We start from the raw sequence: 23507 nt of genomic DNA, 5'->3' as shown, positions 1-23507 counted from the left end.
GGGAATTGAACTCATGCGAAAGTGGCTCTAGTTTCTCAGTGCTGTGCTTTAACCCGCTGCGCCACCAGGGAGGGCCCTCACATTTAATTTTAAGAATATTTTTATAGTTCCAAAAAGAAACCATATACCATACAAAAATCATTTCTTATTTTCTCCCAACCTCTCCCACAGGCCAGGGTAACCACTAATCTACTTTCTGTGTATAATGATTTGCCAACTTTTGATACTTCATACATGTGGAATCTTAGGCTTCTTTAGGCTCCAACATATTGTACTTGTATCAGCACTTCATTCCTTTCTATCACCAAATAATATTCTGGTTCATAGATATATTATTTTTATCTATTCATCAGTTAATGAGCATTCAATGTGTTTTTCACTTTTGGGAATTCTAATGTTATGAACATTATGTACACGCTTTTGTGTAGGACACAGTTTTCATTTCTCTTGGTTATATACATAGGAATAGAATGGATTGATCACATGGCAACTCTTTGTTTAAACTTTCGAGAAACTGCCAGATTGTTTTCTAAAATGGTTGCACAAGTTTACATTCCCACTAGCAGTGTAGGTCCCAATTTCTTCACATCTTCACCAGGCTTGTTATAATCTATCTTCTCCATTGTAGCCACCCCGGTAGGTATGATATGGTACTTCATTGTGCTTTGATTTTCTAGATGACTAAAGTTAGTTTAGATGACTAGCTCAAATGATTTTGAGGTGCAAGTACTTATTGATCATTTTTTAAATTCCTTCAGAGAAATGTCTATTCAGAGTCAGTGCCTATTTTTCAATTCAGTTACTTCCTTTGTATTATTGAGACATAGGTGTTCTTAGATATTTAGATGCAAGTCCTTTACCACCTATTTTTTGTAAATATTTACTGCTCCCTCACAGGACATCTTTTTCACTGTTTCGATATTATCCTTTGAAGAACAAAAGCTTTTATATTTGATGACTTTGGGATTATGAGTTTATGTCAAGAGACTTTATTGTCAACAAAGAGTATTGTTCAATGGAGAGTATTGTTCTATTTGTGTTGAGGGTGAGAGCCTCCTGAGAGGCTTTGTATTCATTCTACCTATGAGTATTAGCAAGGGAAACAATGTTTATATTAGCATTCTGGCTCGGGATTTCTCAGATGATGCAAGTTTGGGGTACGAACACAAAGCTTTAATTAAGAACACTCAAGGATGCCTTTGTTCTTGAGACAGAAAAACTTGATTGTCTTCCTTTCTGGAAAAGAATTTTTTTCTTGTCTATCTTTCACTGATGATAGTCCTCTAACTGCTCACTAACTGTTAAGTGGGAAGTTCTGTTTTAACTGGAGTGGGCCTCATATGGAAGTGTAGTAACACTCCAGCTCTGGTTACTTGAATTTACCAAGATGGCTCACAGCAGCGGCCACCACATACTTACCACTCTGCGGTACTTATCACTCTGCTGTTCATCAATAAATATTTCTTGGGCACCTTCCATGTAGCAAGGTGTGTTTTGGTGTTTTAAAAATATTCTTTATTCTCAGATTTCTCTTAATTTGTGATATTTGAGATAACCTTTATTTTTTTGACAATCTAGCTTAATTTTTAATGATTTTATTGAAAGTAATACACCTCCAAAACAGAACAAACAAGAGAAAGTAAAAGTAGATAAATGAAAGGAACACAATTCAGTGACAGATGAGTGAAGATATCTTTAATTTGTAATAAAGTGTGAAGACATTATAAAGGTACATTACATATTATTCATGAAATTTCTTTGATGCATATTTCCAAAGGTATGTAGGACTGCCATGGAAACATCAATACATCCCTTATTAAATATCTTCATTGATTTTCCCCCCTGAGAGTAAATGCTATTTTGAGGAAACATATGATGCAAATATCCAGATAGTTTATTTATTTCATTTTTATGATTATAAGGAAATGCTTCCTAAAATTCTTGATTTTCACAAACAACTGGAAGACTCCTCTTTGATAATTTTAATCAGTTTAACTTTTGATGATGCTCATCCATAGATTCCATTAAGAACTGAATAAAAGCTATGAATCATCTTTCCAGACAAAAGCACATAGCCTCAAATATATAATTCCTCTATCCCAAGTGGATTTATAACTCTTGTGAAGCCTATCTTTAGACTTCTTGGTGACCATCAACCCTTAAGTTAAGCTCTCCCAGGTGGGATGTTCTTATGATGTAATAGAGGAGTTGACTATAATATATATCAATAATAATGTGGACTTATGTATGAGATAGAATCAAGGAATATTGCCAGACAGAGAAGGATAGATTTGATGATTTTGGATTCTTTTGTGGTTCCCAAATTTAGTCAGTTGGTGATATACATGATGACAGTAGGAAAGAGAGTAACAATGGAGAAGTCCTGGACTTAAGACATCCAATCACTTTCATGTCACTGTTTTCTTACTGAAACTCTTAGCAAGCAAAAGATCCCCACAAATCCTTATCACCACTTTCCTACACAAGTCCTTCAAGACTTCCTTGACTCTTTCATTGCGCAAGGCATAGATGAATGGGTTTAGCAGTGGTGTCACAAATGTTGTTACCATGGTCACTGCCCAGTTGGTATCCACAGAGCCACTCTGTGATGGCCGCACATAGAGAAAGATGGCACTACCATAGAAGAGGGTCACCACCATTAAGTGGGAGGTACAGGTAGAAAAAGCCTTCTGACGGCCAGAAGCAGAGGGCATGCGCAGAACAGCCAGCACTATGTGGCCATAGGACACAGCGGTAATCATCAGGGAGGATACAATGACAACTGAGGCCAGAACAAAGTCAGTTTCCTCCAGCTTCTTGGTGTTGGTGCATGCCAGGCGGAGCAATGGGCCACTGTCACAGAAGAAGTGCTGCACCACAGCATCCTGCTCACAGAAGGGAAGCAAGGCCACAGCGACTGTGGGACCAACCACAGGGAGGAGCCCCCCCATCCAGCAGGCCAAGGCCATCCGGAAGCACACAACCCCATTCATGAGCAAGGGGTAGTGCAGCGGGTGGCAGATGGCCAGGTAGCGATCCACAGACATAACAGCCAATAGCAGGAACTCAGAGGCCCCAAGGAAGAAGTAGAAATAGAATTGGGTAATACATGCAGCAAAGGAAATTGTGTGTTGCCTTGAGAGGAAGTTGCTCAGCATTTTGGGAATGATGACAGAAGTGAGCAGGATCTCTAGACAGGACAGGTTACCCAGGAAAAAGTACATGGGCGTTTGCAGGCGAGTGTCAGCTCCTATGACCCCAACAATCAACACATTGCCTGTTAGGGTCAGCAGATACACAAGAAGGAAGACAGAAAACAGTTCTGCCTTTGTGCTGTTGAGGTTCGGGAAACCTGCCAGGATGAACTCCGTCACACCACTGCTCTGGTTTCCGTCAGGAGCCATTACCTTTCCCACCTGCACAACAACATGTACATGAGCCTGGGGAGGGCAGGTCTTCTCCAGAGCATCCCTGACATACATGATATGGCACACATACCCCCCACTTTCTCCAGATCCTGTCAAGATGTGAAGAACCTGGGGTTCTCATCTACTTGATTTTAGAGCCAGAAGGTAGCTGAAAATGCCAGAAGCTTTCATCTTCACATCTACTGTTCTCATTATGATAATAACAATATTTGTGAATATTTGAGTTGGATAAAATATATGAAAACTGGTTTTGTGAAGAATAGGATCCCATTCAATCAGGATCAGAATTTGAGTCAGACTGCCTATTTTTGAATTCCACTATGTCCATTGCTAGAACAGTAACCTTGGGAAAATGACTCAGCTCCTCTATGTTCCACAGTTGTAAAACTCTAACAGAGCAAGAAGTACTAGAATTAACAGAGTGCGCTTTTCAGTGCTTAACTGACAAAAGATAGGCAGAAAAGCACTAGGCTGTAAGCTTGGGCACCAGACTCTAAGCTTGATTGTCACTTCCCTTAGAAGACTCAATAGGGCCCTCCCTGGTGGCGCAGCGGGTTAAAGCACTGCACTGAGAAGCTTAAACCATTTCAGCATGAGTTCAATTCCCACCTGCCCCGGAGGTGACCCACATGGCGTGGCAGACCTCTCCTGACCCGCCCGCTGCTCCCCTCAGCAGTGTACTTCGTCGATCTGCCTGTTCTGCTCCCTGCTGTCTCTGGTGAAGCCTCTCACCCTCTGCATCTCTGGCCTGTACCCCAGTTCTGTATGATTAAATAAATAAATCTAAAAAAAATTAAAAAAAAAAAAGAAGACTCAATAAATCTAGGTCCCATCTGTCCTTCAAGTTGGCTATAGAATGAGTCATAGGAATTTAGGCAACTAGTCCATCTGTAAATGAAATTACCCTTTAGGTGGGGAATTTCCCTGCAACCCAAAGGTCTAACTTCAGCTTATCATAAAGTGCCTGCCTACCTAAAGCAAGTTACACCATATTTAAAAGGCAAAATAAGGAAAAACCACATTGATATAATGCCAATCTGGTATCACAGCTATTTCTTCCATGGCCATGCTCAGCTAAATATACTGAGGATATTAAGATTGGTGTCTTAGTTTCTTTTAGCCCCAAATACCAACACATGACTTTTTCACACACTTGGACTCTGCCAGAGACAAAATTATGAATTCCTGGTCATCACTAAAGAAATCAGAAATGCAGTCCTTACCATTTTAGGCTTTACAGATCTGAAAATCACCATCAGTTATAATAATCAAATTGGTGCTATTCTGAAACTTAGTCTAAAAATGCTTCAGTTTGGCTTGTCTGGTGGTACTGGGGTTAAAGACACAGCACTATGATACTATCACCAGCCCCAAGTTTGACCCTTGGCCTTCCAGGAAGCTGACCCATGTGGTGTAGCAGACCTTTCCTGTCTGGCCCCTTGCTCCCCTCAGCAGTGTATTTTAGTCAATCTGCCTGGTCTGTTCCCCTCTCTGTCTCATCCCCTGTACCTCTGGCCTACACCCCAGTTCTTGTATACATACATAATAATTCTTTAAGAAAGATATTCCATTACTAGAAGAGCAGTGATCCCCTTTAGTCATGGCAGCATGGGAACTGACATTGAGGCTTTATTTCTCTGGTACCTATTGATCTCTAGCACACCTGTGCAGTCTTTGTCTCCAGCAAACATTAGACTCCTTATAATTTTTTACCTGTGAGTCCTGTCTGAGGAGGAAAAGTTTTGTAACTTTGTGTAGAATAAAATAATTTTTGGTTCTTTCTCCCTAGGGATTCTGCTCAGAACCTAAATCCTCCAGCTTCTGTTCAAACTGCCTTACTGTTAACAAACTCATCCAACTTTTGCTCTGTATTGCATACATTTCAGGTGCTATGTTGGGTGACTCAGATTAAAGGAGAGACATTGTCACCATTCTCACGGAGCCCACTGCCTAATGAGAATGACAGAAAGCTTGATGTCTCATAGGTAGAAAGGCACAGGTGTGCATAGGGTCCAAATGGAGACGTGGAAGGGAACCAAACTGAGACTTGCAAACTTCACAAGTGCTACAGAGGAAGGTGATACCTAAAATTAATACGTAAAAGTAAGTATGTATTTGAAAGGAGAGAAAGTTTTAATGGAAAAGAACAGCACATGACCAGAGTACATTTGGCCTGAAGCACAGACTACACAGGTGGAGTGGAGTAAAATAGGACTGCTCACCCCAGGGTGGTTATTTCTGACTCTCTATGGAAATACTTCCATTGAACTGAGCCTACCTATATGTTGAGTGAAAGGAAGATGAGTCCCAACCTTAAACTTAGAAGGAAGTCTTCCTACCTTCCCCTAAATGTCCTTGATGTTTCCATGAGTCAGGTGAGGATCACCTTGCAAGAATCCTTTCCCTTTCTATGATTCAATTCCCTGCTCCATTTTTGAGTCTTTCCTACACCCTGTACTGGGAGACTGACAGCACCTGGCATCCTTGAAGTTTCTGAGAATGGAAAAGGCACTTGGGAAAACAGGGAGCCATTGGATAATCTGCTCCTTCTCTTGTGCTTTCCTCTTGAGCAGAGGTCTTCAGATGCTGGTCTTCTGCCTTGTAAACAAAGGGGTTTTCTGATCTTAAGGAGGCTACAGCAAGCTGCCCCTTCTGATGGCCAGAGGCAAGTTAGCCACAAGGGCCACCTTTCCCACCCTGTAGAAAGAGTGTCTTCTGAGATGTGATCACTGTCCCAGGTTTTAAAAGGCATGCTTTAAGTGAGGGGCAGAGATCTCACAATGCAGGTCACTACAAGAATAAAGAAGTCTGGAAGGCAGGAATTAAACCTTTCATTTGAGAAGACTTAATGCACTTACCTATAATTTCTTTCAATCAAATAGTTGAAAATTGTTTCACTTAAAGCCAAGTCCTCACTTTTAGCTGATGAGTTTTGTGTACAACTGTTAGTTTTGCTGTTTTAAGTTCCATAGTCCCTCGCTCATAGTATTAGCCTGAGTTTAGGGAAGGGAAAGCTGAAGGAGTCATTGGTTTCTAAACAAAAATTTTTTGATTGAAGTGTAGAATTCTTCATATATAACTTCAGTTTCCAATGGAGATGCTCACACATGTGAATTGATGGGTGCAGATACCCCAACTAGCAGATGTGTCTGCTGGAGAAAGGAAACATAAATGGTGAGGAGATAAGACAAAGAGAGAAAAAGAAAAAATAATTCTTATAAAACTCAAGAGAGATTGACAATTCACTGGAAATTTCCAAGTCTCCATGCTTGATAAATCTGAAAAGGAGGCTAACCCTTCATTCACCAAAAGGTGACTAGAAATGTTTCTGCCTTCATCTGTCACTCAGTTCAGACAGTGGCAAAAAATACTGGGATAGTGCAGTGAGAATGAGAGAAAGGATGGAGTCTGACCAGCTGTAGTCATCATCCAATTTTCTCCTGTGTGACACTTAGGGGAGTGTTGATTTCCCAAGTAACATAGACATTGTGTCTTCTCCCCGAGGACTTCAAATGATATTTGGGAATCCTTCCCTTGGTTTCTGGGTTGGGATATAATAGGAGTCCCAAGGGTGTGACAAGAAAGGGGAAGGTTCATTTCTGCAAAGTTTCTAGCTCTTTTGCTTCTCTCAGTCTTATACTTGTTCTTTCGAAATAGCTTATGTGGAACTACACCTCCAAAACATTATTTACAATTCCTGATCATTGTGTCCACTCTATGCCCCCGACTAAAGACTTGACGATTCCTGCTCTAAATCTGAGGTTACTCTGGCACAAGGAGAAGCTTCCTCACCCATTCTCTTCCACTCTACCCCCAACCAATCTCCAACTTAACTACAGCAGGTTCTGCTGACCTCATTATCGATATTTAATTCATTGCCTTGAAGCTCTGCTTCTCACTTGTTTTCCCTCCCAGACTCTGAACTCTCAGACTCAGAACTGCATTTTCATTTCACCAAGCACCAAGCACAGTGCCTGGTACACATTAGGCATGTGATTGATGATATGTAAGCTAAACTCTGAATCCCAGATGTGAGGAGCATATGCTTTTGTGAGATGACCATCAGTTAAGTATTGACCTGAGAGAAAGGGTACACAGTTTTTTCTGGGAGTCAGTTCATTGACTTTCATCTTTTTGGACATACTCCTTTGTAGTGAAAAGAAAATACCTGCATGGAAATATAGATGAGACAGAAGAAGTGTCATCACTTTCCAGCTCTGAGGAAGGATGGGGAGAAAAGACTGGTAAGACTGACCGAGCTAAGGTGGACAAAACTAAACTAGCAAACTAAAGTTCTTGTTTGTTGAGCTATGGGATGGAAAGGTCTAAGCAAGAATAGAACTGTGAAGTCTTAAAGCTAGTAAGGCACACTGAAGCTGTCAAGCATTAAAATTTTAATTATTTAAGAATTAGATTTAATTATTGAAATTAATCCTAAGGATTAAGCAGAAAGATAAAAGTCAGGTAATTAAAACAATTACACAGCTTATAATAGTTTCAAATTAACTTGAATAGGAATATCCTAACTTAGCGACAACAAAAAAGCTAGAGCGTTTTAAAATAAAAAGTTTTCTTCATTTTTTTTTAAAGATCTATTTATTTATGCATTCAGAACTGGGGTACAGGCCAGAGGTGCAGGGGCAGTGAAAGGATTCACCAGAGACAGAATTGGGAACAGAACAGGCTGACTGACGAATTACTGCTGAGGGGAGCAGTGGGCCTTTCAGGAGAGGTCTGCCTCGCCATGTGGATCACCTCCCAGGCAGGTGGGGATCGAACTCATACTCAGGAGGCGTTAGCTTCTTAGTGCTGTACTTTAACCTGTTGCACCGCCAGGGAGGGCCCAAGTTTTCTTTATTTTTAAAACATATAACTTACACAACTCAAAATCCACATACAGACACATACACACATATATAAAACAATGTATTGATTAAAAAGCCCTAACTCTTATTCTCCCCATTCACCCTATACCTCTTCCCCAAGTAACCGTTTTCATTATTTTATTTGTGCATCTTTCTAGTGTTGTGTGTGTGTGTGTAAGAAAAATATCAAAATGTTTAGTTATTTACCTGTGACTTTCATATACAGACTCACATCTTGTTTTCTGTTTTTAAGATACTCTGGGAAACATTTCCTGCCTGCAAATAGAAAACAGAAGGAAAATTTTCACAAAATGTATATGTCAACAATTAATTTATAACAAAAGAGCCATGACTGTGCAATAAATAGTGTTGGGAAAACTGTGTAGCCACATGTGAAAGAATGAAACAGAATCACTCTGTAACTCCATACAGAAAAATAAATTAAAAATGGACTGTACGCTTGTGTATAAGCCCCAAAATATAAAGTATAAAAAAGAAAGCATATGTGATAAATTCTATGACATAAACGATAAATAAGTTTTTGGGGACTAGATCCCTGCAGAAGGAAAACAAAAACAGAAATAAACAAATTAAAACTACCTCAAATTAAAAAGTGTTGCACAGTGAAGAAAATATTAGCAGATAAAAAGACAGCTACTAATTGGACAAAACAAGATATTTACATATCACATAACTGACAAGAAGCTAATATCCAAGGTATAAAAAGAACTCATCCAACTTAACAACAAAAAGTCAAACAACCCAATTTTTTTAAAAGGGCAGAATATCTGAGTAGACATTTTTTCACTTCTAATAAGAAAAATACAAATCAAACCCCAATGAGATATCTCCTTACACATAAGAATGGCTTATATAAAAAAGAGTCATAACAACAAGTGTTGGAGAGGGAATAGAAAAAGAGGAATCCTGTACTACTGATGGAAACATAAATTATTGCAGACATTTTGGAAAGTAGTCTGGACCTTTTTAAAAAATTAAAAATAGAAATACTATGTATTCCGGAAATCCCACTTGCTTTTTGCTTTACAATATTTATCGCAGCACTATTTACAATAGCTAAGACATGGATGCAAAGTAAATGCCCACTGACAGATCATTATATACACACACACACACACACACACACACACACACACACACATATAAAACCAAAGGAAATTCAGCTATAGGGAAAGATGAAATTCTTCCATTTGTAGCAAAATGGAAGAAACTTGAGGGAACTATAGAAAGTGAAGTTAGCTAGAAAAAAGACAAATATTGGATGACTTCACACACATGAATAATATAAGGTAACAAAACAAAAAACTAGTGGACTTTGATAACCAAACTGAGGTTACTAGACATGAAGAGAATGTGTATGGAAGGGGACTGGGATATAAGAGATAGTAGTGGATATTTTGTGGGGTTTTTGGTTTTTTTTTTCTTCAAATAGAAAAAAGCTGGAGACATAACAGGCAGACAATAAATTTTTTTTAGTGATAAAACATAAAATGAGGGTATTTGCTTATCAAATCTCTTTAAGGAATGAGATGAAACACTCTTGAATTATATTTCTGCTTTAATCATTTTTAATGTTTGACTTTAGCGCCATCAGTAAAAATCTTATTGTGATAGAAATTGTTTCAAAAAACTTAATCATCACTTTGTGAATAAAAATAAGTTCTAACAAAATGATAATACCTGGTATTGTTTCAAAATAAAGTGAGTAGAGGTTTAGATAGCATTACCTTGACCATGAATTGGTAATTCATGGAACTATGCCTTAGTTATATGTGGTTCATCACACTATTATCTCTACTTCTAGTATTTTGGAAATTTTTCATAATAAAAAAGCTTCAGAAATATGTACTAACAATCAGTCAGCTATTTAAAGAAGCCTCTACATTTTTAGAAATACAAGATTTCTTCAGTTAAAAGTTAATGTCGGGCCCTCCTGGTGGCGCAGCAGGTTAAAGCACAGCACTGAGAATCTAAAGCCACTTCCACGTGAGTTCGATTCCCGTCTTCCCCGGAGGTGACCACATGGCGTGGCAGACCTCTCCTGACCCGCCCGCTGCTCCCCTCAGCAGTGTACTTCGTGGATCTGCCTGTTCTGTTCCCCGCTCTGTCTCTGGTGAAGCCTCTCACCGCCCCTGAGCCTCTGGCCTGTATCCCAGTTCTGTATGCACAAAATAGATAAATCTTTAAAAAAAAAAAGTTAATGTCAGGTGGCAACTCCAATTCCACAAAATTAACCAACCAGCCACAAGGGAATACTTGGCTTCTCTGAACAAGGAAATGTAAAACTATTATAAATTACCAATTCCAAGAGGAATTCAACCCTCTCAGCAACAATCTTCTTCTGATCCAAAAGTAATGGAGACAATATAGAAGAAACATGCCTGCACACAGAGTCATTCTTCAGAAATGGGAGAGGGTGAATTAAAATAATACAATTAGTATGGAAGTCTTTTTCTTATGATACATTCCTTAAAAATGAAGTAACATTTACTTTTTAAATCCTTTTCACTTTTTGAAAATGACATAACAACATAGGGAAACAGGACAAAGTGTCATTACCAAATCTGTGTATGGAAGGAACTTCTAAGCAGGGGGGAAAAAAAAGGCAGATAAAAAGAACAGAAAAGTAGTGCAAATCTAAAACACACAAAAAGGAGAGACTTATTCCACAGCCTTTTAATAATACATTTTAACTGACATCCAAATATTACCTGACTGTATATATAACCAATTGTGTGGGGGGAAGGACACAATAAGACAAGAGACTTTAAAGAAAATTTGTAACTTAAAATATAAGCCAATGTCACTGCAACAAAAATTATTTCAAAAAAACAAGAGAAAATATTTTTAAAATTTTCAAATTTATATTAATGTGTAACTCAAATGTTCATAAATCAAGAGTGGTAATAATGAAAAATTAGCTTCTATGATCCAAAGGTTTCTTTAATTACTAATGATAGTATCAAAACTAACAGTGTATACGTATCAGTTATTGATGTATTAACTAAAGACAATCTTCTAGAATATATACCTAGAATATGACAATATATGAGAGAAATATTAAGTGACAATAAAAGTAGACAAATATCCATGAAATAGAATAGAGGGTGTAGAAATGTGAAAAGAATATAAGCTGTTCAACAAAAATGGGGATATCTGCATCTCCATATACATGAAATGGACTTTCATCTTCATCATATATAAAAACCCAAGTCAAAATGCACTATACACTTAAATTAAAAACTTCAAAAAATATATAACTGGGCAGAGTCTTTGTAATTCCAATTTAGGTAGATTTCTTAGACACTAAATAAAAGGCATGAAAGAAAATTGAACCTTGTTACTATTAGAAGTTTTCTTTCTCAAAAGAAAGCTCTGATAAGACAATGAATAGACAAACATACACTGGGAAGAATATATCATAATCATATATCTAATAATGAATTGTCTCTAAAGTATATTGGGAGTTCTTAATATATATTAGGAACTCTTAAAACATATTTCTTTTTTTTTTTAAAGATTTATTTATTTATGAATACGGAACTGGGGTACAGGCCAGAGGTGTAGGGGTGGTGAGAGGCTTCATCAGAGACACTGTGGGGAGCAGAACAGGCAGACTGAAGAAGTACACTGCTGAGGGGAGCAGTGGGCGAGGCAGGGAAGGTCTGCTGCGGCATGTGGATCACCTCTGGGGCCAGGGACTGAACTTGCACTGAAGTGGTGTGGCTAGCTTGCTGTGCTGCTCTTTAACACTCTGCGCCACCAGGAAGGGCCCTTAAAACGTATTTCTAAGAAAAGCAACAACTAATTTTTTAAATGAACGAAAGTTTTGAAAAGTTCTATAATACAGTTGGAGACCTCAGAAGCCCACTCTTAATAATGGATAGAAAAACTAGGTAAAGATACATAGGGAAACAGAAGACTTCAACATTGCAACCAACTGGACCTAGAAGACACATAAGGAGCATTCCACTTTAATTTTATTATTATTATTTTTTTTACTTTTAGGGTTACACTTTTGCTCTTCCATATATGCACAGGTTCTACCAACCCACATGAGCCAAAACCCAATCTACCTCTCTCTCCCATCTCCTTCCTCTTTCCTGTTCCTTCTGGTAACCATTCATATTCTTTCACTGAGTTCAAGATTTATTACTACTATATTTTGCCTGTGTTGTGTGTTTTGATATTTACATTCCATAGATGAATGAAAGCATCAAATATAGCTTTTACTTTTTAAAAAAGATTTGTTTATGCAAGCAAGAAGTGCGGTGGTAGGCCAGAGGTGTTGGGAGTGAGAGATAGCAGAACAGGTGGGTCTACTGAAACACACTGCTGAGGGGAGCAGCAGGTGAGACAGGACAGGTCTGCTGCACCATGTGGGTCAGCTCCCTGGCCGGGGATTGAACTTGTGCTACAGTGGCTAACCAATAGCTTGATAGTGTTTCATCTTTAACCCTTGTGCCACCAGGGAGGCGACCCCTTGTCTTTCACTTTTTAACTTATTTCACATAGCATAATTGGCTCAAAGTCCATCTATTTTCCCCAAATGTCACTATTTCATCTTTCTTCATAGCTCTGTGGTATTCTATTGAGTCTGTACTCCACAATTTGTAAGCCCAGGAAACATTACATATTTTGACTGATTCAAAGAGTTTGGGTGGAGGTAAGAGCGGGGAGACTGGAATTGATTGTCTATTTCAAAGATGACTTTTTTGGGTCTCCAATATTTTTAGGAAAATACTAAGGTGAAGGACAAAAAAAAAAAACCCATCCATAAAAAGATGGGACAGTAGATGCTGCACTTGAAGGTGGACTTCACCTTCATAGAGAGATAGACAGGAGCCCATTTGCCCATTTTGTGACACCTGCCCTATTAACTGACATACAGTGAGAGACAATGAGACTGTAACAAGGAGGAAGCACATGGGAAAACAAGGAGTAACACCTCCTAGGAAACTAATTTTGTAGTCTTTCCTTCCAGGTGTGGTTTCTCAGACCCTGTTCTGCTGCCTTGTAAAAAATTAATAGAAGGGAGTGGGGTGCTCATCAATCTTGAGAAAGCTGAGTCACCTTGTTATATCTTGTGGCTAGCTTCTAGGGCCTCACCCTGTTCTTTCTTTACAGAATTTTATTTATCTGTAAAATATTCAATGATTTTAGCTGCAGCAGGCTCTGTCTGATTATTTAAATAGGACATTTTACCATAAAATGTCCCAAGATATTGTATATTTCAATGTGTATACAATACTAGACCGTCAGGCAAAAGGCAGATCCAGGTGGATTCCACACAGGGTGGAGTGGATTCAAGATAGAGTCACTGGTTTTTCTACACCAACAAGGTCTAAGATTCCATCATCAAGCCTGCTATATAATTTCTAAATATGGTGACACTAAAGGCAGGAACATCTTTGTGGATGTAAAGATAGAGAATCCTCCTGCAGATCACCAGTCTGTGCCAAAGTGACAGAGAATTCTCTTAAATTGTCTTCCCTCTTTCTCAAACCTCAAGATACATCACTGCTCTTCGAACAGAACCCATTACCTCAAATTTCAACAAAAACTGCCAAAACGAATGCAGCTCGATGCTTCGAGGGACAAAAATCCAGACATCATGTCAGCCAGCTGAATGCGCCACTGGGGAGTCTTTTCCTGCCTCTTAAACCACATTATTTGCAGTTCTGTACAAATACTTATGATATGGGCAGAATGAGACATTTCTGTCTCTCAGGCCAAATTATTTAGATGTCATGAAAGCTATAAAGAGAGAAAGGTGGGGAGAGAGAAGGAGAGACAGAGGGGGAAACCGTGTTCAGAGGATGGCTTGGGCACTTGCAGTACTCCAGGTACCTTCTGTTTGCCTGCCACCTCGGGTTTGGCAAGGGTCCCTCCGTGGTGAGCAAAGGGATGGTGGCAGTCAATGCTCCGGAGAGGAAGCAATTGGCGAATATAAATGCGGGAGGGCCGTGGGTTGGTTGTTAAGGGGTGAGATAAGCCAGTAGCCAAACCCAAGGGGTGAGAAAAGCCAGTTTTTCGTTGAAGGGTGGTGAGTCTATTAAGTGCAAGAAGGTAGTACAGGTTAAGTTCACAGGACTGGGCACACACAGCTCTTTGGCGAGACCTGTAACTTTAACTGTAAGAGGTAGCTGGTGCCCGGTAAAAATACTACGCACCTCCTTCGAGCCGGAATCGAACCAGCGACCTAAGGATGCCTACACAAGTCCGGTCTACAGTCCTCCGCTCTACCAGCTGAGCTATCGAAGGGCGCATACTGGCAACCTCGGTCCTCGCCTTTTCATGAAATGATTCTCCGAGGACTGTGGCTATAGTTGCAGTTGGGGGCGGGAAGGGGCGTAAAAGGAAGGAAGGGGAGCTGTTCCGAGACCCCTCCCTCCAAGAGAGCGATTCTCCAGTCTCACACGCTCCTCCACAGCGCCCCTTTCCGGGCAGGCGGAGCAAATCCTCTGTACTTGGCTGATGTCTGGCTTGCAGGCGACAGAATCCCAGCAGCGGGGGTTTTTCGAAAAGGAGGAGCCCGTGGATTCCACGTCTTGTCTCATTTTGCTCCTCCCGCCATTCCTACATTTGGGGGGTGAGAGGCTGGCTGGCTGGGTTGACCAAGGTCGTTCGAGGCAGGGAGCAGATAAGATGGTGGGGGAGAGGGACTTGTGTCAGGTGGAGAAGTTTTGCAGAAGAAAGGACGGACCACCCACCTTGGAACCAGCACTGGGTTGGTGGCTGGAACTAATCTGAAAAAGCCTCGCTTTCCTGGGGACGAAGGTGTCCCCATTCTTTGACTCACAACTCCCAACATCACCCGTCCCACGGATCACCACCATCTAGGCTCACTTTTCAACGCAGTAAAATTTACTGAGAAGTGATGGAGAAAGCCTCCTTTGATAGGCAGGGAGCTGCGCCCAGAAATCGACAAAGACGCCCATTGATTAGGCTATGGCAGTCTGAGGAGTCGGGACTCCTGCTCTACCCACCTACCCGAATTCCTTTGATTGAGGCAGCAGCTCTCTGAAGTAGCTTAAGATTCTGTGCGCTTCTTGGAGAGATCCTGGAAATATAGGGAGAGCATCAGAGAACACCGGGGTCCCCTGCAGATCCCAGCTACTTGGGGTGCTTACCACCCCAAGACATCTCTCCCACCCAGGTACACCTCACAGAAAGGCAGGTGAACTACCCCCTGGAATGAGTTTGTCACCACCCCTGAGTGTATGGCACACACCTCTGCACCTGAGGAAGAGGGTCACTGCCTCTGGGCCCCTCATCACCTTCTGTGATGCCCCATACAGGAAAAGCCAGTCCTTCCAGGGGTTAGGAAATCTCTGTTTGGGTACCAGTATCTTTCTTTTTAGGCTGTGTCATTTTTGCCCTAAAAGCCCAGCACTAAAGTTAGCCAGCTGGTTAGAACCCAAGTGTACTGTGTAGGAGGTGGCTGGTTGCTTCTGCAGGGTAAGTGCTCACCTCCCACTGCCATGCACCATCTGCCTCTCCCTCAACTCCTATATTTCCTGCCTTCTGCCTGTGCCCCTGACTTGCAGGGTTCTCGCTGAGCTCTGTCCATATCTGTGCTTTTGTGTTCAAATTCCCTTTTCCTCTCTTCACAACTATATTTCTTTTTCTATCTCTGTGCATCAGAACAGCAGAGGAATTGATGCAAGAGGCTTTATCACGGTCACATACAATATGAACAATCCTTGATCTTTAAGAGGAAACCAAAACCCATCCACCAGAACAGGTATGAAGACATGGAAAAGTTGAAGCTCACTGCGGACAGGCCCTGTCCTCAGACTGAAAGCAAAAGTGAGCAGGCCACTGATGTCCTCATCATGGTTGCTGGGGCCCACTGAGGGCTGCTGCCTTTTCACCCTGCTAGTGTCAGCTTCCCTCGACACAGCCACAAGGTTTTGGCAATGACTTGAAGATATCAAGGGACAATTCAGTCCCACCAGTAAAGAAAGCATGGCAGGACAGGGGTTTCTGTCTCTCATCTACATCTTTACAAACTATTCCAAAGCCAACAGAGAGAGAGAAGCAGACACTGTCATTGGGTTAGACAGATTGAGAGGGAGAGTTTTCAAAAGGATGTGATGGTTGTCTGGGGGCACTTGTGATGGACTGTAGGACCATCTTGAATGACTTCAACCTGGACAGTTCATGCTGTCTACCTGTTTGGCAGGAATCTGTCCATGGTGGGCAAAGTAGCTGTCGCAGACCTGGTTCTCAGGAGAGGGAGGCATCAATATGGGGAGTGGGCTGGACTTTTCAGGATTCTGCACTAAAGGGCCTGTGGGTGAACGTGTACCTTAGCAAGAAAATGCAGGTGTCCCACCCCCACTCCTCATCTCCTACAAGTAGTTTCTAAGGGCTGTCAGAAAAGATTTCCCATTTGCCACATGGGGAGGCTTTGGTCAAGGGAGGATCCTCCAAGTGTCTTTGGGTCCGGGACAAAAGAACCACGCACCTCCTTCGAGCCGGAATCGAACCAGCGACCTAAGGATGCCTACACGAGTTCGGTCTACAGTCCTCCGCTCTACCAGCTGAGCTATCGAAGGGCGCATACTAGCAACCTGGGTCCTCGCTTTTTCATGAAATGATTCACCCAGGACGCTGGCACAGGTCCAGCAACCCTGGGGGTGAGGGGTGGGGTTGGTGGAGAAGGGGTGGTGTTCGGAGACCCATTCTTGGAAGAGCGGTTTTCCCACCTCCAGAGTCTCGCTCGTTTTTCTACAGCGCCCCTTTCTGGGCGGGCGGAGGAATTCCTCTGCCTGGGCGTTTGCTTTGGCAGGAAGCAACTCTGAATCCCAGCAGCGGGATTTTCAAAAAGGAGGAGCCGGTGGCTCCCACGTTTCATTTTTGCTCCTCACATCATTCCTACATTTGGGGGCGAGGAACAGGCTTGGTGGATTGATCACGATCGTGGGTAATAGGGAGCAGATACGACGGTGAGGGAAGAAGGATTTGTGTCAGGCGGGGAAGCTTTGCAGAAGAAAGGACGGACAACCCACCAGAATGCTGCGAACCTACCTGAGAAAGCCTCATTTTCCTGGGGGCGAAGGTGTGTCCCCATCCTTGCACTCCCTACCCTAAACCTCACCCTCTGATCTCTCACCTCTCTGATCTCACCCTCTCCCTACCCTCACCATCACGATCTGAGCAACTTTCCAGCGCTCAGAAACTTACTGAGAAGTGATGGAGAAAGGTCATTTGAAAGGCAGGGAGCTGTGCCAGGGATCCACAAAGAAGCCTATAAATGCCTCCAGGCCAATCTGAGGACTCTGCTCTCGCGCTCTACCCACCGACCCGAATTCCTTTGGTAGAGGCGCCTGCTCTCTGAAATATCTTAGGGTTCTGCGCCCTTCCTCCAGATACCCCGGATATATAAGGAGTGTTTCAGAGAACATCGGGGTCCCCTGTCCTGACTCCACGACTTTACAAACCAGGAATCTCACAAAACCTGCAGATCCCAGCTACCACCCTGCTACTGACAGTTCATGCTGTCTACCTGCTTGGCAGGAATCTGCCCACGATGGGCAAAGTAGCAGAGGGAGTGATGAAGGAATCAAAGTGGGAAGTGGACTGGATGTTATTGGGTTCTGTTTTTTTTTTTTTTTTAAGATTTATTTATGCATACAAGAACTGTATACAAGAGCTGGGGCACAAGCCAGAGTTGCAGGGGTGAGAGGATTCACCAGAGATCAGAGAGGTGAGCAGAACCGGGGATGTATTGAAATACACTGCTAAGGGGAGCAGCAGGCAGGACTGGCCAGAGTTGCAGGGGTGAGAGGATTCACCAGAGATCCGAGAGGTGAGCAGAACCGGGGATGTATTGAAATACACTGCTAAGGGGAGCAGCAGGCAGGACTGGAGAGATCTGCTGTGCCTTAAGGGTCACCTTTTTGTCCAGGGATTGAACTTGGTGCTTCTGTGGCTGAGGATGAGTTCAAAGTGCTAAAGTTTTAACCCCTTGAGCCACCAGGAAAGCTCTGGTAGGGGTTTTGCACTAAAGGATCAGTGAACGAATGTGGACTGCTGGAAGAAGGTGCAGGTGTATTCCCTGAGACAGACAGCAGTAGTTTCAAAGGGTTGTCCGAAAAGACTTCCCATTTACCCGGTGAGGATTTCATTGAGAAGAGGGGAAAGATGTTGGTTAAAGTCTTATTTTGTGCACTTGATTGATGGGCCAGGACAAAAGAGCCACGCACCTCCTTCGAGCCGGAATCGAACCAGCGACCTAAGGATGCCTACACGGGTCAGGTCTACAGTCCTCCGCTCTACCAGCTGAGCTATCGAAGGGCGCATGCAGGGAGCCTGGGTCCTCGCTTTTTCATGAAATGATTCACCCAGGACGCTGGCCCAGGTCCAGCATTCCTAGGAGAGTGTTCGAGGACCCCTTCCTTCGAGGAGAACCGTTCTCCATTCTCCAGCGTCTCACGTGCTTCTTCACAGCGCCCCTTTTCTCGGCGGGCGGAGGAAATCCTCTGCGCTAGGCTGCTGCTTTGGTAGGAAGAACTCTAAAGCCCAGCAGCGGGATTTTAAAAAAAAGGAAAAGGAGTCCGTGGCTCCTACGCTTCTCTCACCTTTCCTTCTCCCGCGAGGGCAGACTGGGTGAGTTGACCAAGGTCGTAGCAGGGAGCTCACCGTCTTACCTGACGGTGAGGGGAGAGGAATTTGTGTCTTTGGGGAAGGCTTGCACAACGACCATCCACTGGAATGGACACTGGGTTGGCGGCTGCGAACCTACCTGAAAAGCCTCTTTCTTGGGGACTGCAGTACCCCCGTCCTTTCACTCCCCACCCTCAATCTCACCCACACCCTAGACTATCACGATCTGAGTAACTTTTCAGGACACAGAAACGTACTGAGAAGTGATGGACTAAAGCTCGATGATAGGCTGGGAGCTGCGCCCAGGAATCCACACAGACGCCTATGGATACCTCCGTGAGGTATCTGAGGAGCTGGCGGTCCTGTTCTGCTCACCGACCCCAACTCCTTTGGTAGAGGCGGCTGCTCTCTGAAGTAGCTTAAGGTTCTGTGCCCTTCCTCCAGAGACCCCGGAAATTTAGGGAGAGCGTCAGAGAACACCGGGGTCCCCTATCCTGACTCCACGACTTTTACAAAAATTGCAGATCCCAACTACCAACCCAGCTACTGCCAGTTCCTGCTGCCTATCTGTTGGCAGGAATCTGCCCATGGTGGGCAAAGTAGAGATGGCAGAACTGGCTGTCAGGAGAGGGAGAGATGGAGGAATCAAAAGTGGGAAGTGGGCTGGGTGTTACAGGGGTTTTGCCCTACGGGGTGTGGGTGAACGTGGACTGAAGGAGAGTTGCTGGTGTGATCGATTCCCTACGACTGGACACAGCAGTTTACAAGGGTTGTCTGAAAAGATTTCCCCTTTTCCCAATGAGGTTTGGTCAAGTGAGGGTAGAAGGGAGAGTGTTGTCTTAAGTTTCATACTTTGTGTACCTGATGATGGGCCGGGATCAAAACAACTACGCACCTCCTTCGAGCCGGAATCGAACCAGCGACCTAAGGATGCCTACACGAGTTCGGTCTACAGTCCTCCGCTCTACCAGCTGAGCTATCGAAGGGCGCATGCTAGCAACCTGGGTCCTCGCTTTTTCATGAAATGACTCACCCAGGACGCTGACCCCAGGTCCAGCATTCCTCTTGGGGGTGTTCAGAGACTCCCTCCTGAAAAGAGAGAGGTTTTCCAGACTCTAGAGTCTCACACAAACCTCCACTGCGCCCCATTCCGGGCGGGCGAAGCAAAACCTCTGCGCGTGGCTCTATTTTGGGCTTGGAACCAATTTTCAAGAAGCAGGGACATCTGACTCCCATTTCTGATTTCATTTCCCTTGCTTGCTTGCATTTTTACAAAGAGCGATGGAGAGAACAACAGCTCTTAGTTGCCAGAAAGCAGGTGAGCGAAATGTCGAAACGATGCGTGTCCCTGGGGCTTGTGGAGGAAAAGAAAGGAGACTGCCCACCGGAATGGACACCTGGTAGGCAGTGGCAGAGGGCAGTCACACGCCGGATGGGCGATCCTCCAGGGGCGCCACCTCTAAAAGCCTCTCTTACTGGGAAACAGAATTGCCTTCAGCCCCCAACATCCCAACCCTTCCTCACTCCACCACGACCTAGGTGCATCTTTAGCCAAGGCAGAGGTTTACTGGGAAGTGATGGAGAAGTGCTATCGGGCAAAGAGGGGAGACCACGCCAGGAACTGGACCCAAGTCCCACAGATAGGCAGCCGCCGGCTCCCCAGTCTAGGTACTTGCTTTCCGGCTTCTGCACACGGATCTGAATTCCTTTGGTAGAAGGCTGCTACTTGCTGAAGTAGCGCCTAGTTCTGTGGCTTTCGGGAGAGACTCTATCAGAGAGTCTTAGGTAGGGTTGGGCTCTTTCCTGGCTCCCCGGCTTTTGCAAAAGTTGCAGATCCCAGCTGCTCAGTGGCCCCCATCCTAAAAACTCTCTCCTAACCAGAGAAGCTTCCACAGAGAGAGGCAGGTGTGTACTGAAGTGACAGACCCTGGAATGACTGTGTGCCAGCCCTCGTGTGGCACACTACCTCTGCACACTTTCTGTGTTGTCCCAGACAGGGTGAGATGGCCTTTGGGAGATGGTACAGACTCAGTTCTTAAGTAGGAGGTTGTAAATGGGTCTTTCTGTGGCCGCAGAGCAATAAAATCCCTCTGAAAAATCAAAAAGCATGGGCTACCTGGAGACCAGGCGAAACCCCCACATACTGGGGGCTCAGACCACAAAACCATGGAAAGCGGAGGCAGCTCAGCATTGGGGTATGGAGAAGAAGTTATGTGAAAATGAACCACTGTGAAGAACTAGAAACCTTGGTTCTTTTTAATCAGTGACTTTTAGAAACCACAATATTTAAGTGACTTCCTGAGTTTCCAGAAATTTTCTTTATAGATTATCGTTCTATGTCATCACCTTGGAGCACCAGTATCAATTCCCAGGAACTCAAAAGTGCTGGAGGGAGCCTGGAGTGATCACAGACGTAAGGCTAGCCTTGTATCCACTCCCTTTTTTGCTCCCAGAACCCAAGATTTTTATTTGATACTGGAATCAGAAGAGCCTATTAGTAGGCTATTGAGAATTATTCAGCAGAAGAGAGAATAAAAAGCTGTTGAAAATAATGTTCTTGAGTAAGTAATCAGTATACTATCTAGTGAAAATGGCAGGGTGGCTATAGTTAGGGTCTGGGCTAGGTCACCCATAGTAATTAGAACCAAAGAGGCACTCAGGTGGAGGTAGATGGGGGCCTTGTGTTCTCCATAGATTGCTTCTGTTTTCTAAGTGAAATAAAAAGTTGAGAGTGAGAGGAGGTGCTGATTATTTTCTGGACACAGGAGAAGGGATGAGTGAGTAGTCTAAGAATAGCACAGTGAAGACTTGTCTCCTTGGTGGCCCAAAGGGGTAAAGTGCAGCACTGAAGCTATCTGCAGCCACTGCAGAACAAGTTTGATCTGTGGCTAGGGAGTGACCCACATGGCTGCTGCTCCCCTCAGCAGTGGATTTCAGTCTGTCTGCCTGTTTTGCTTCCCACTCATGTCTGGTGCATCATCTCACTTCTTGCACCTCTGACCTATACCTCAGTTCTTGTATGCATAAATAAATAAATTTTAAAAAATGGCACAGTGAAGGTACTGAGAAAAATAGTAAAGCTTGTCATGTAGGTGCACTTGAAATTACTGTCATGAATTTAAATTAAGTCTGGTTAGTTACATTGACAACACTGCACTGACAAAGAAATTAGAGTCACGGAGCAAACTGTACAGTAAAGATGCTGCCAAAAGAACAAGATCCTGGTCTCTTATTGATAAAGGAATCATGCAACATCACTTACATGGGGTAGGAGAAAAAGGGTGGGTGAAACTGAAAATGGGCCTTCATGGTCTAGGGCTTCAGGGGTTGGTGAGTCCCTTTCCCAGGTGTTTTTTTTTTTTTTTTTAATTTTTAAAATTTATTCGTACAGAACTGAGGTACAGGCCAGAGATGCGGAGGGTGAGAGGATTCACCAGAGACAGAGTGGGGTGCAGAACAGACAGATCGATGAAGTACACTGCTGAGGGGAGCAGCGTGGGGGGTGGGGGGGGCGGTTAGGAGAGGTCTGCCACGTCATGTGGTCACCTCCGGGGCAGGCGGGAATCGAACTCATGCAGAAGTGGCTTTAGCTTCTTAGCCCCAGGTGTTGTTTAATCTACTTGATGACCTGGTGTTGCAATAGAAATCATACCCTAGACACCAGCCATGGTTCTAATCTTATCAGCAAGGCATTCCACTGCTCAGTCTCTGGGGCTCAGGGTCCCACATCGGTCAACAGCGCCGCTGGGCATTCCCAGTCACATCTCATGATGATCAAGCGTCCTACTCCTGTTTAACTTGGAAGGAGTCTTACAGGGTATGGTATCCTACATTCCTTTAGGTCGTCTAACTGATTGGCTAAATTGTTCTGGCCTTGTATTGGAAGGCAGAAATACAAGGTAACAAAATGGTGGCCAAACAGGCCGTTTAAATCTAGCAGACCCACACTGGTTCAGCATGCTTGTGTTTCTCTCCATTTTATTTCTCCACTCCAGTTCTAATAGAATTGCAATCTTGTTAAGCTATGCCTAAGCAAAAGAAGAACAGCTACACTCAAAGACATGTAGATCAAGAAGTTAGCCAGGATCTTGAAATTTTTCTTACCGCTTATCTTAAGGATGAGGGACACCTTGTTCCTTCACAACATCTGAAATGAGATTTCTCCCCTTTGCCTAGATATGTTCTCTCCTTTATAATCTCTCCAAGAAACACTGAGAAAAGGAAAATATGGGACTCTGCCTGGATTGCAGTGGACATTAGATCCTAAATATTCACTTTCTGGACCCTCAAAGCATCTGCACAGATCTGGAGAGACACTTAGAAACACAGTTCAAGAGGTGAAAATGTCTAATCAGAGTTCAGATCGTGGACAAAAATCTTTTGGGGGCACTTTGACAGCAAGCACACAGGGGCAGTGCACTGACTTTCTAAGCTGTTTATCAAGAATCCCTGACTCAAGTCTACAAGATGGAACAGGAGACAACATCATATATCCCAGACAATCTTGCTTTCTTTCCTTCTCTCTCCAGGGTGAGAAAAGCAAGGAGAGAGGGGGAGATATATATTGAGAGGTTAGAAA

The 23507-nt window shown here is 43.3% G+C and overlaps 1 protein-coding gene and 4 non-coding genes across 5 annotated transcripts; all 5 read right to left on the bottom strand.

The window, feature by feature from the left end:
- Positions 1–2408: 2408 nt before the first annotated feature.
- On the bottom strand, positions 2409–3404 carry LOC101621454 (olfactory receptor 6S1). Its single transcript, XM_004694552.1, has one exon. The coding sequence runs from the start codon at positions 3402–3404 to the stop codon at positions 2409–2411; it is 996 nt and encodes a 331-aa protein (XP_004694609.1).
- Positions 3405–14488: 11084 nt separating this feature from the next.
- Positions 14489–14578, bottom strand: TRNAY-GUA. Its single transcript is given in 2 exon segments — positions 14489–14524; positions 14542–14578. It is a non-coding gene; the product is annotated as a tRNA-Tyr (tRNA).
- A 2210-nt stretch (positions 14579–16788) lies between these two features.
- Positions 16789–16878, bottom strand: TRNAY-GUA. The gene is given in 2 exon segments: positions 16789–16824; positions 16842–16878. It is a non-coding gene; the product is annotated as a tRNA-Tyr (tRNA).
- Positions 16879–18529: 1651 nt separating this feature from the next.
- TRNAY-GUA lies at positions 18530–18619 on the bottom strand. The gene is given in 2 exon segments: positions 18530–18565; positions 18583–18619. It is a non-coding gene; the product is annotated as a tRNA-Tyr (tRNA).
- A 1205-nt stretch (positions 18620–19824) lies between these two features.
- Positions 19825–19914, bottom strand: TRNAY-GUA. Its single transcript is given in 2 exon segments — positions 19825–19860; positions 19878–19914. It is a non-coding gene; the product is annotated as a tRNA-Tyr (tRNA).
- Between the last annotated feature and the right edge of the window lie 3593 nt (positions 19915–23507).

Source organism: Condylura cristata, unplaced genomic scaffold (genome assembly GCF_000260355.1).
Source record: "Condylura cristata isolate star-nosed mole 26May11 unplaced genomic scaffold, ConCri1.0 scaffold00045, whole genome shotgun sequence".
NCBI classification, from domain to species: domain Eukaryota; kingdom Metazoa; phylum Chordata; class Mammalia; order Eulipotyphla; family Talpidae; genus Condylura; species Condylura cristata.
Note: the sequence above shows the minus strand (reverse complement) of the source record. Positions and strands in the feature narration are given on the sequence as shown.